A 13,353-nucleotide genomic window follows, 5' to 3' on the forward strand; every position below is an offset into this window, starting at 1 on the left:
CTGCCACCTCCACTGCCTCCTGATGGACCCCGATACCGCGTCCACGTCTCTCCCCACGCCCATCGACGTCGTGCTCGGATGGATCGCATCCATGCAGCCCAGGGTTTTCACGGTCGTGGAGCAGGAGGTGGACCACAATAAGCCGGGGCTTTTGACGCGGTTCAACAATGCCATGTTCTAATATTGCTCCGTGCTCGACTCCATGGAGGCCATGTCTGTGAGCCATAGCGGCACCATCGGCAACGGAGCCGACGCAGATGCGTACGTGTAGAGGGAGATCTTCGTCATCGTATGCGTCGAGGGCAGCGCTCACCTCTGGCCCATGGATCTCACTCACGTACCCGTTCACGGCGTCTGTGTGGAGCGCAATGCCCGCCGAGGGCGTCGACACTGCCAAGGAGCACGCTGACAAATACAAGCTTAAGATGAGCATCGGCGAGAGCAGCGGCGGCCACCTGCCGGACGCGGGGGGGATGCCCGCGTAGTGAAAGAGCGCGGCATGCATTGCATGATGGTTTGAATAATTGTTCAGAGTCGTCGAAGGCAGATTGTCAATCGAGTTTAGTTTATCAGTTAGCCCAAGCTTATGCTGCAGTCGTGAGTCAGTCAGTCGCCAGAGTGTCTTCAGATTCAGATGGATATCGGTATATCTGGCCATGGGCCGGGCCGGGCCTAAAAAAGCCCATGGAAGAAAACTGAGGCCCAGGCCCTCCCAGGCCCTACCATCAGGCCTATTTTTGAAGCCCAAGCCCGGTCCATCAGGTAAAAAGCCCTTAGAAGGCCTTAGGGCTTAGGGCCATGGGCCGGGCCTCTTCCTTAAAATGCCAATATGCTAAGCCCAATCCCGTCCAGGCCCTCCTGATGGGCTCAATACTTAGGCCCAAGCCCGGCCCACGAGCAAGCCCATCGGGTCTAGGCCCTGGATTTTGGGGCCGGGTCTAAGATGGCCAAGACTAGATATCGGTCTAGGTCAATAAAGTGTCACTCTCAAAGTCTGTGAGAGAGATAGTGTCGCCATTCCTTGCTGGTTTTATCCATCGAACAGTTAATTTGTTTCATCCGTTGCAAGTAGATCATGGTACTAGTTCATGTTGAAGATACATGTGAAGATGTCATGGCACCTTTCCTTGTTTTTTTTTTTTCGAGGGATGGCACCTTTCCTTGTTGGGGTCGTGGATTCTCTTCTCCGCAGTATGCATGCAACATGCAGCCGGGCCGACCTCATAATAATAAATAAGGTCCAGTACGCTGGCATCGCCATCCATCCGTCCATCCATCGACATGCGCTAGTGATTATTTTAATTGTAAATTTAATATTCTAAATTTGGAAATCGACCGTTGCGATAGTGATTATTTTCAACTATCTATTAAAAACAATTAATTCCAAAATTAATAGTGCGGTAGAGTTTAATTTAGTAATTTAATAAGATATTTTCATATCCAGCGTCACGATACGCAGTTTACTAGATTATTAAATCTAGACGTAATTTAGGAATCAATCTTTTGCCATCAATTATTTTTAGCAATTTATTAAAATAATTCCAAAATCGACAATAACTATTTTCTTGCTGGAATCAACGGTCACTGCAGGGATTAATTTCATGAATTAATTGATATCAATCCTGAAGACCGAAAACGTATGCACTTACGTCACTCGTGCCATGCCGGGCTCGGGCCCGGGCCCTAGTTTTCGACCCGAGGCCCGGGCCAGAAGTGTGGAAAAAAAGCTTGCACATCTGTGTGTGTGTGTGTTTTTAGAAATTTCAAGAATACACATATGTATTCTAAAAACAAATAAACTAATATGTTTTTCAGTTCCTTTTTTCTAAAACGGAATGGTTTTCTCAGTCCCAAGCATGCCATGATCATATTGGGCTTGGTGTAAGCCCAGCCCAAACCCCAGCCCGGCCCGACCCAGCTGTATGCCCCCCGTCTATTGTGAACCATCCAATTTGCTTCCCCAACCCCCGCCCGCACATCCACGGTTTCCCGGACGCCATCAAAATGCTTCGCTACGGCGCTATCCCCACCTCCACGTGTCCACCCAATCGGCGCTCTCCACACCTACAAATATGCCCAAAGGATGGACATGGACGCTCACACACAGCCAGCACTCACAGCCTTCACGCAGCTCGCCCGCGAGGAACACATGGCCCATTTCGCCTTCAGCTGGCAGGGCATGGAACCCGCCCCCGCCGCCTCCCTGTCCGGCGCCGGTGCTACGCTGCCTCTCCACTCTGTCCAGGGCGCCGCCGCCGCGAGGAACAGCGCTGACGCCTCGTACTGCCCCGACCCGGCCACGTACGCGCCCGCAGTCCTGGCCACGGTCCCGCCGACCATTGCGGAGGCGGGAGCGAAGAGGCGCCAGGATGCGGAGAACATCGCGCTCTACCTCATCCACATCCTCCACAAGTGCGCTGAAGCCATCGAGGCGGGCGACTATGCGGTCGCGGCCGGCAAGCTCTCCGAGGCGCGCACGATGCTCGCGACGTCTGTCTCGACGACCACTGGGATCGGCCGTGTCGCCAGCCACTTCGCCGCCGCGCTGGCCCATCGCCTCTTCCCGGCGTCCCCGCACTCCTCCTTCACGCTGGACGCCTCACCGGAGCGCGCCGGCGAGCTCTACCGTCAGTTCTATGACGCGGGGCCATACCTCAAGTTCGCACACTTCACGGCCAACCAGGCCATCCTCGAGGCGTTTGAGGGCTGCGACCGCGTGCACGTCGTGGATCTCGCCATCAAGCAGGGCGTGCAGTGGACAACCCTCATCCAGGCCCTCTCCATCCGTCCCGGCGGCCCGCCGTCCGTCCGCATCACCGGCATCGGCTCCGCGCCCGCCGTCGACGAAGCTGGCCTCCGCCTCGCCGAGCTCGCGCGTGCCATGAACGTGCCCTTCTCGTTTCAAAGGTTCACCGACGATAGCCTGGACCAGCTCAAGCCATGGATGTTCCAGGTCCTGCCCGGAGAGGCGGTGGCCGTGAACTCCATCTGCCAGCTCCACCGCCTCCTGGTGGACCCGGACGCCGCGTCCACGTCTCTCCCCACGCCCATCGACGTCGTGCTCGGCTGGATCGCGTCCATGCAGCCCAGGGTTTTCACGGTCGTGGAGCAGGAGGCGGACCACAACAAGCCGAGGCTGCCGACGCGGTTCGAGAACGCCATGTTCTACTATGGCTCTGTGCTCGACTCCATGGAGGCCATGTCCGTGAGCCGCGGCGGCGTCATCGGCAACGGAGCCGGCGCCGACGCGTACGTGCAGAGGGAGATCTTCGACATCGTCTGCGGCGAGGGCAGCGCCCGCACCGAGCGCCACGAGCCGCTCGCATGCTGGTGCGCTCGCCTCTGGCGGATGGGTCTCACCCACGTGCCGCTGGGTCCGAGCGCAGCCTATCAGGCGGCCAAGCTTGTCCGCATGTACTCCACCGCCGGGTTCCGCGTCCAGGAGATCGGCGGCTGCCTCTCGCTCATGTGGCACGAGCGGCCCCTGTTCACGGCGTCCGTTTGGAGCGCAATGCCCGCAGATGGCGCCGCCGAGGAGCGCGCCGACAAGCACAAGCTGAAGATGAGCATCGGCGAGAGTAGCAGCGGCCACCTGCCGGACGCCGGGGCGCAGTGAAAGAGCGCAGCATGCATGCATGGTGGTTGGGATAATGGTTAAGGGAGGCAGATCGTCGATCGAGTTTAGTTTGTCAGTTAGTCGGAGCTTATGCTGCAGCCATGAGTCAGCCAGTCGTCAAAGTGTCGTGAGATTCAGATGGGTCTAGGACAATAAAGTGTCGCTCTCAAAGTATGTGCGAGAGATAGTGTCGTTATTCCTTCCTGGTTTTATCTATCGAACAGTTAATTTGCTTCATCAGTTGTAAGTAGATCATGGTTGTTTGCTACTAGTTCATGTTGAAGATACATGTGTGGATGCCATGGCACCTTTCCTTGTTGGGGTCAGCAAGACCGATATATATCTTTGCGCAATTGATCTTTGCGCGTAGGCTGGTAGGGCCTGGCCTTTTGCGGCTTCTCTTCTCCGCAGCATGCATGCAACATGCAGCCGAGCTGACCCCCATAATAAAGGTCAGTACGCTGCATCGCATGCAACGCCATCCAACCGTCCATCCATCCACATGTGCTGGTGATTATTCTGATTGTAAATTTAACATTCTAAATTTGGTATCAGTAATGCTACACGTACAAATGAGTTACAAGGTTTTACAAAAAGGGTTAACTATATTGGTCAATAGGTGGGGAGGCGGCCCACCCTCCCCTGAAAACCAGGGGAGGGGGCAAGTTTGTGATTGGTTGGTAGATAGAAAGAGTTTGTAAACTTATGTATTTGTTTGTATGTCTAGCATTTTTGATTTGGAATCGACCATTGTGATAGTGATTATTTTCAATCATCTACTAAAACTAATTTATTCCAAAATTAACAGTGCGGTCGAGTTTAATTTAACAATTTAATTAAAAAAATTCATATCGAGCGTTATGATACGGAGTTTTACTAAATTATTAAATTTGGACGTAATTTAGGAATCAATCTTTTGCGATCAATTATTTTTAGTAATTTATTAAAATAATTCCAAAATCGACAATAACTATTTTCATGCTGGAACCGATAGTTCCCACAGGGATTAATTTCATGAATTAATTGATATCAATCCTGAAGACCTAAAGCGTATGCACTTACGTCACTTGTGCCATGCCGGGCTCGGGCTCCGGCCCTAGTTTTCGGCCCGAGGCTCGAGCCAAAAGTGTGGGGGAAAACGTGTATATCTGTCTGTATGTTTTTAGAAATTTCAAGAATACACATATGTATTCTAAAAACATAAACTAATATGTTTTTCAATTCTTTTTTCTAAAACAGAATGGTTTTCATTGTCCCAAACATGCCATGATCATATTGGGCTTGGTGTTAGCCCAGCACGAACCACGGCCCGGCCCGACCCGGTTGTATGCCCCCGGTCGATTGTGAACCATCCAATTTGCTTCCCCACCCCCGCCCGCATATCCACGGTTTCCCGGCCGCCATCGAAACGCTTCGCTACGGCGCTATCCCCACCTCCACGTGTGCACCCAATCGGCGCTCTCCACACCTACAAATACGCCCCAAAGCATGGATTGGACGCTCACACATAGCCAACACTTGCAGCCTAGCCTAGCACTCGCAGATTTCACGCAGCTCGCCCGCGAGGAACGCATGGGCCATGTCACCTTTGGCTCGCAGCGCATGGAACCCATCCCCGCCGCCACCCTGTCTAGCGCCGGTGCTAGGCTGCTTCTCCACTACGTCTAGGGCGCCCACGCCGAGTACTGCCTTGACCCGGCCACATATGCGCCCGCAGCCCTGCCCACGGTCTCATTGTTATGTCTCCAACGTAACTATAATTTATTAAGTATTTATGTCATGTTTACAATAATTTTATACGGTTTGGGTGTAATTTTATATGATTTAAATGGAACTAACCTGGACTGACGTTATTTTCAGCAGAACTACCGTGGTGTTGTTTTTTATGCAGAAATAAAAGTTCTCAGAATTGGACGAAACTTTTTGACGATTTTTTGGATGAAAAGAGAAATGATAGAGCAAAGAACCACCAGAGGGAGGCCCCCTGCTGCCCACAAGACACCAGGGCGCGCTAGGTGGTGGGCCCCTTGTAGCCCATCTCAGCCCCTGTATTTTAATATTCCTGGCAGGCACAAGCCGCACCTATAAAACGAGGCGAGATCTTCAAACCGTCATCTCGCATCACACCAAAAGGAACAGAGCAAGCCATGGAAAACTTGAGACCATGGTGAGTGCCCCCGGTTCCTCCTCGCGTCCTCATCGCCCTCAAGAGGGGGACTGGCAGAGTTGCTCTGTATCTCACCTCCAGCTCAGTCAACTCCAAACGCAAGGTTATCTCCCTCCCCTAGATCTAGTCTCCGTACGGGCGGGGTTAACCACTATAGGTGATGATGCATTGGCGGGGAATTTCCCCAATCCCAGTCACCGGGAGAGGGTGTGCTTCACCTCGTTCCTTTTGAGGGGCGTGGGATTCCTGATCCATCCCTTCCTTAGGGGCCTACTGGAACACTACGGGATCCAGCTGCACAACCTCACACCAGGTTCTATTTTACATATCTCTGGTTTCGTCGCTCTTTGCAAATTGTTTTTGGGTTGCGAGGCTCACTTTGAACTATGGAAAAAGTTCTTCTGCCTTGCCCCCGCCATCAGGGTGGCGGGTATATTTTTGAAGTGGGCGGCGCCGAAGTATGGCGTATAGCCGGATCCGGCTACCCCGTTGGGACTCCGAAGAAGGGATCTGCCGAATGGTCTTTCGAATGGTTCTATATCGATGATGTACCTGTTCCGGACCCTGTTCGACGCGGACTGCCAGAATTTTCCAGCGCCCCCTTGAAGAAGCCATATAGCTGGCGTCCCAAATCCCCTGCCCAGGAAGATAGTGCGGAAGTGATGAGATTGGTAAATAAAGTCAAGGTACTAACCCATTCCGTGCTCTCCATAGTGGAAGTTATGGCCATTGCGATACAGAGATGCATCCAGCCACTTCAATCCTGAGTAACCCCCTTATGGCACTATAATGGGGAGGACGACGCATCCCGCTATAGGTGAAAGGGTCCTGATAGTCAAGCCGCATTACTCGCGGCGATGGCCGACCTTTATAAAGGAGAAGCATAAGACTTCCTTCGTTTAAATTGCTGAGAGTCTTACTCCATGTATACCCCCATTGAATGGGTAAGTTTTCTAACCGTTCAATGTTTTTTTACTCATTGAGATGCATTAACTGAATACACTGGCTTTAAATAGTCATGGAAGCAAATTGTCGAGAACATTAACTGCCCCCCTCCCCAGCCAGAGGATCATGATCACAATGAAGACCCCGGATCCCATGAGGATCCGGACATATTTGTAGAGTTTGAAGATGGAGTCTACTATCAGGCGAGCCTTGATGGCTCGGAGGTGGCCATTATGGCTGACTACCCCGACCTCTACCCCTTCGTGAAGGTAAGTATTCAGAAATTGTATTTTTAGGGAAAGGGATACTTACTCGTCTCTTCATCCTCGCATTGGACCATGTTTCGCAGGATCGGCGCTCAGCGAGCCGTACTCAAGGGAGGGCGACTAAGAAAAGGTCAGCACCTTCGCGGAAGGGTCGTGCAAAGCAAAAGGAGGTCGGTAGCACCATTGAGCCTGCTCCACCACCGAAAAGGTATATTCCTCTTTTTAATATTCGGTCGTGAAGCCGGACTGTCATTCGAATCCTTTTTGTATCATCGCAGGAGGGGTATATGGCGAACCGTGGGTAAAAGCCCAGCTAGGCGAGCTGTGGCTAATCCGGCGCTGGAGATACCAATCGGGACGGGTGTTGGAAATATGTCCGAGAGGTAATAATAAAAGGATTATTATTATATTTCCTTGTTCATGATAATTGTCTTTTATTCATGCTATAATTGTATTATCCGAAAATCGTAATACACGTGTGAATACATAGACCACAACATGTCCCTAGTGAGCCTCTAGTTGACTAGCTCGTTAATCAACAGATAGTCATGGTTTCCTGACTATGGACATTGGATGTCATTGATAACGAGATCACATCATTAGGAGAATGATGTGATGGACAAGACCCAATCCTAAGCATAGCACAAGATCGTGTAGTTCGTTTGCTAGAGCTTTTCCAATGTCAGGTATCTTTTCCTTAGACCATGAGATCGTGTAAATCCCGGATACCGTAGGAGTGCTTTGGGTGTACCAAACGTCACAACGTAACTGGGTGACTATAAAGGTATACTATGGGTATCTCCGAAAATGTCTGTTGGGTTGACACGGATCGAGACTGGGATTTGTCACTCCGTATGACGGAGAGGTATCTCTGGGCCCACTCGGTAATGCATCATCATAACAAGCTCAAAGTGACCAAGTGTCTGGTCATGGGATCATGCATTGCGGTACGAGTAAAGTGACTTGCCGGTAACGAGATTGAACGAGGTATTGGGATACCGACGATCGAATCTCGGGCAAGTAACATACCGATTGACAAAGGGAATTGTATACGGGGTTGATTGAATCCTCGACATCATGGTTCATCCGATGAGATCATCGAGGAGCATGTGGGAGCCAACATGGGTATCCAGATCCCGCTGTTGGTTATTGGCCGGGGAGCCGTCTCGGTCATGTCTACGTGTCTCCCGAACCCGTAGGGTCTACACACTTAAGGTTCGGTGACACTAGGGTTGTAGAGATATTAGTATGCAACAAACCAAAAGTTGTTTGGAGTCCCGGATAAGATCCTGGACGTCACGAGGAGTTTCGGAATGGTCCGGAGGTAAAGAATTATATATGGGAAGTCGAGTTTCGGCCATCGGGAAAGTTTTGGGGGTCACCGGTATTGTACTGGGACCACCGGAAGGGTCCCGGGGGTCCACCGGGTGGGGCCACCTATCCCGGAGGGCCCCATGGGCTGAAGTGGGAGGTAACCAGCCCCTGGTGGGCTGGTGCGCCCCCCCTTGGACCCCCCTTGCGCCTAGGATTGGGAACCCTAGGGGAGGGGGCGCCTCCACTTGCCTTGGGGGCAAGGCACCCCCTTGGCCGCCGCCCCCTAGGAGATCCCATCTCCTAGGGCCGGCGCCCCCCTGGGGACCCTATATATAGAGGGGGGGGAGGGAGGGCAGCCGCACCCTTGACTTGGCGCCTCCCTTCCCCCTTGCTACACCTCTCTGTCCCGCAGACGCTTGGCGAAGCCCTGCCGGGATCCCTGCTGCATCCACCACCACACCGTCGTGCTGCTGGATCTTCATCAACCTCTCCTTCCCCCTTGCTGGATCAAGAAGGAGGAGACGTCACGCTGACTGTCGGTGTCAAAACCGGCGGATCTCGGGTAGGGGTCCCGAACTGTGCGTCTAGGCGGATGGTAACAGGAGACAAGGGACACGACGTTTTACTCAGGTTCGGGCCCTCTTGATGGAGGTAAAACCCTACGTCCTGCTTGACTGATATTGATGATGTGGGTATTACAAGAGTAGATCTACCACGAGATCAAGGAGGCTAAACCCTAGAAGCTAGCCTATGGTATGATTGTTGTTCGTCCTATGGACTAAAACCATCTGGTTTATATAGACACCGGAGAGGGCTAGGGTTACACAGAGTCGGTTACAATGGTAGGAGATCTACATATCCGTATCGCCAAGCTTGCCTTCCACGCCAAGGAAAGTCCCACCCGGACACGGGACAAAGTCTTCAATCTTGTATCTTCATAATCTTGGAGTCTGGCCGATGATGATAGTTCGGCTATCCGGACGCCCCCTAATCCAGGACTCCCTCAGTAGCCCCTGAACCAGGCTTCAATGACGACGAGTCCGGCGCGCATATTGTCTTCGGCATTGCAAGGAGGGTTCCTCCTCCGAATAATTTATAGAAGATTGTGAACACCAGGATAGTGTCCGGCTCTGCAAAATAAATTCCACATTCCACCCTAGGGAGAATAATATTTACACAAGTTCAATCTGCTGACGTATTTCGTGGCGTGACGTCACACCACAACCAAGCCTTTACTTGAATCGTTTTTGTTATACCACCTCAGCGCGTTTACCGAAGCGGTTTCCTTGGCACGTCTTGTCGAAGCAGAGATCGTGTTCCCCTTATTCCGGGATTCCCATCAATACGGACTTGGGTCACCCAACCGCGCCATTGATTGCGGCGCTTGGGAGAAAAGTGAGTTTTACCAGGCCGGCGGGGACGCATAGTTTCGTCTGCCCATATATAAGGGGATAAGGATCCACCTTTTTACCTGCGCCTTCTTCCTCCTTTGCTTATCCATCTCCGCGCACTTGAGCTCCAGTGCCCAAGTACGCACATCTCACCTCAACCTTCTCCAACTATGTCCGGAGCGGGAGGCAAGTGGATGGCCTCCTCCGTTACGGAGGGGCACATCAAGAAGCTGCGCAGCGCCGGATATCTGTCCAGCGACATCGCGCACCGGCTCCCCGACGAGGGGCAGCTCATCCCCACCCCCGGGCCCCATGAGAGGGTGGTATTCCTTCCCTATTTCCTCCACGGACTGGGCTTCCCACTTCACCCCTTTGTCCGGGGGCTCATGTTCTACTACGGCCTGGATTTCCATGATCTGGCCCTGAATTTCATCCTCAACATCTCGGCGTTTATCGTTGTGTGCGAGGCCTTCCTCTGCATCCAGCCCCACTTCGGCTTGTGGCTCAAGACCTTCAATGTCAAGCCGAAGGTTGTGAAGGGCAGACAAGCGGAGTGCGGAGGCTCCATGGTGGGCAAGATGCCCAATGTTACTTGGCTTGAGGGCGCCTTCGTGGAAACCATCAAGGGGTGGCAATCAGGATGGTTCTACATCACCGAGCCGCGTGACCCTAAATGGGCAGCGGCCCCTGAATTCAGATCTGGCATCCCCACACGGCTCACCTCTTGGAAAGAGAGTGGCCTGACCTGGGGCGATTCGGAGGAGCTGACCGGACTCCAAGCCTGCGTCCAAAAGCTAGTGAACAAGAAGCTCAAGCTTGTCAACGTAGTCCAGGTCATGCTCATCCGCCGGATTCTCCCGTGCCAACAACGGGCCTTCAAATTGTGGGAGTTTGATCCGGCCCAGCATCGAACCTTGAGCAGGCTCTTCGACACTACGTACGGAGATGCCTCGAAGGTGCTGTTGAAGGGCGCCGAGGCTCCCGCATCCGCTACCGAAGATCGCGGATTCAGCTCGCAGCGCCAGGCAGCGAGGTAAGCAATTCTACCCTTTACATGACACTTGTTTTCCATAGTTTGACTCTATGCGGGATCCAAACTCCCTCTCCTTTGATAGGACTGGCTGAAGAAGGCCGAGCGGACGAACTGTCCGGCCCCTTTGCCAGAAGACCCAGCGGACGCCCGCTTAACGGGGCTGCTGGTTCCAGCACCCCACGTGGTGCCGGAGAAGAAGGCCAAGAAGAAGGCCACGGGCACTCGAAAGAGTTCCCGTTTCAGGTGTTATCGGACTCATCGTCCGATGACTCCGAGGCGGACTCCTCCCACGAGGACGAGGAGGAGAAGAAAGAGGCCTCTCCCCCAGCGGGGGGAGGGAAGAAAAGGAAGGCCTCCCCAACGAGGGAGGCCGAAGGGTCCAAGAAGGGAAGGACTCTTCCCCCGGACTGTTCCGCCAACGCCGGTGACGACGACGAGGATTGGCCTTCAAGGGCCAAGCCCCTAGCGAGATCGTAAGTATCTGGACTTCCGAATAACTTCATGATTTTTCTTTTCGCCACATGGTGTCTTTCTAATGCCGCATACAACCCTGCAGTCCGCCCAAGGACGATCTTCCCGCTTCATCGAGCGGGTCCTTGGGTACGTCGGATGTGAATAGTACTTCACTTCCAACCGCCTCCACCCCCCATGACACCGACGATGCCGATGTGGGATCCCAGAGAGGGACCCACCCGGAGGAGGAGGCCCCGGAGGTGCCACAGCACAACCTCCCGGACTTCGTACCGGACTCCGCACCGGAACCTGCAGTGGTTCCGGAGTCCGACAGGCGGCCCCTTCATAAGAAGGGCAAGACCGTGACGCCAGCGGCCTCCGTCCAACCGGAGGCGCCGGATAAATTGCTGGAGGCGCTCAACGGTGCTTCCATCGAGGAGGAACACCGCACTGTCATGAGCGCGGTGATTCAGAAGGTTCAGCTCGCCAAAAGCGGGCTGACCGAAGCCTGCAGCAGCCTTCTAACAGGCTTTGAGGTAAGAATATTAATATATGTAAAATAGTACCGCATAGACAGTAGCCCCTGATGCTCGGTTCGGTGTTCGGAAAGAAAAGCCGGACTGAGGATCTAAAAAGATATACGCAGGAGTCTTAAAAAATATGTTAATATGGGATTGCAGGCGGCGCTGCTGACCTCTGCCGCACTGACTGCGGAGGTCGATGCTTTGAAGCAAAGCCTCGAGCGGTCCGAGAACGAGCTCGGCCATGCCAAGAAGCAGCTCGAGGACAAGGAAGGTGAGTAACACCTTATTAAAGTTGTACCTTATAGAAAAGGATTTGGTTGCAAGAGAAATGACAAGGATAACGTGGGTACTTCAGGGGCCACGAACGAGGTGGCGACCCTGAAGGAGGCGGTGTCCACGGCCGAACGTACTGCGGCCGTGGAGCATGCTGGGCGAGAGAAGCAGGAGGCGCGGGTGGCAGAGGTACAACAAGAGCTCCAGGCTCTCGTGGAAAAGCATGAGAGTTTGGAGCGCGACTCGAAGACTCGAGAGTCCGAGCTTGCATCGGCTCTTGAGAGTGCCAAATCCGCTAAGGCCGAAGCCCACAAGGCCCTTCAGGAAATCGAGGCGTTGAAGAAAATAGCGGCGGGTAAGGCATTTTTCATGCAAAGCAAGCATGTGAATGTGAATTACCTGTTACTTACCCGAATTCGGAGCTCTCTAGGAGCATTCGCAGATCTGCCCCACAGCGTGTCCGATGCTGCCGCTTTCTACAGGGCCGAGGAGGGAAGCTCGACGGAGAAGGTCTTCTGGTCTCAGTATGCTGAGGCCGGACATCCGGTGCCCCTTAGCGACCAGCTGAAGCAGCTGGTCGAGCTCCACAAGGTGGACGAACAGGCCATGAGGGGCCTCATAGTTTGGTTGTGGCCCAAGGAGGCCATGCCCGGGAGCTATTTCGGCCTGGTGCGCTGGCTGGTGGATGCTTGTCCATGGGTTGAGGTCATCAAGCAATCCGCCTGTATTGAAGGTGCCCGTCGGGCCCTTGCCCGTGCTAAGGTGCACTGGTGTCACGCCCCGGATCCGATGCGCCAGGTGTCTGCCAGTTATTCTTCTTTGTTGCCATGCCATTTGCTTGCGTGTTGCATATTGTCATGTCATCATGTGCATTTCATTTTGCATACGTGTTCGTCTCATGCATCCGAGCATTTTCCCCGTTGTCCGTTTTGCAATCCGGCGCTCCTATGCTCTCCGTCGCTCCCCTTTCGTCTCTCGTTGTGAGCGGGTGTTAAACGTTCTCGGAATGGACCGAACCTTGCCAAGCGGCCTCGGTATAGCACCGGTAGACCGCCTGTCAAGTTTCGTGCCATTTGGAGGTCGTTTGGTACTCCAACGGTTAACGGGGTAACCGTAAAGCCCCTCTCTCTTTGCAGCCCAACCCCCCCTCCCAAAGTGTCCCAAAACCCATCAAACTCCCTTCCATGCTCTCGGTCGTTCGATCACGATCGTGTGGCCGAAAACCGCTCCTCAATTGGACTCTCCTAGCTCCCTCTACCTATAAAACTAGCCCCTCCCCCGAAATTCCCGGTCCAAACCCTAGCCCCGCTCCTCTCCGCCGCCGGACATGTCCGCGTCGCGCCGGACATGTCCGCGCCGCCCGCCGCAGCC

The 13,353-nt window shown here is 53.5% G+C and overlaps 1 protein-coding gene across 1 annotated transcript; it reads left to right on the forward strand.

The window, feature by feature from the left end:
* The first annotated feature begins 2,083 nt into the window (after window positions 1-2,083).
* Window positions 2,084-3,903, forward strand: LOC119350923 (DELLA protein SLR1-like). Its single transcript, XM_037618529.1, has one exon. It carries the CDS (start codon window positions 2,084-2,086, stop codon window positions 3,614-3,616), a length of 1,533 nt encoding a protein of 510 aa, XP_037474426.1. The 3' UTR covers window positions 3,617-3,903.
* Window positions 3,904-13,353: the final 9,450 nt, after the last annotated feature.

The sequence above is a fragment of the Triticum dicoccoides genome, chromosome 1B (assembly GCF_002162155.2).
Source record: "Triticum dicoccoides isolate Atlit2015 ecotype Zavitan chromosome 1B, WEW_v2.0, whole genome shotgun sequence".
Lineage (NCBI taxonomy): Eukaryota > Viridiplantae > Streptophyta > Magnoliopsida > Poales > Poaceae > Triticum > Triticum dicoccoides.

Bases quoted from the DNA above. Each gene is read 5' to 3' on its own strand.
- LOC119350923 (XM_037618529.1), top strand. From the start codon at position 2,084: ATGGACATGGACGCTCACACACAGCCAGCACTCACAGCCTTCACGCAG.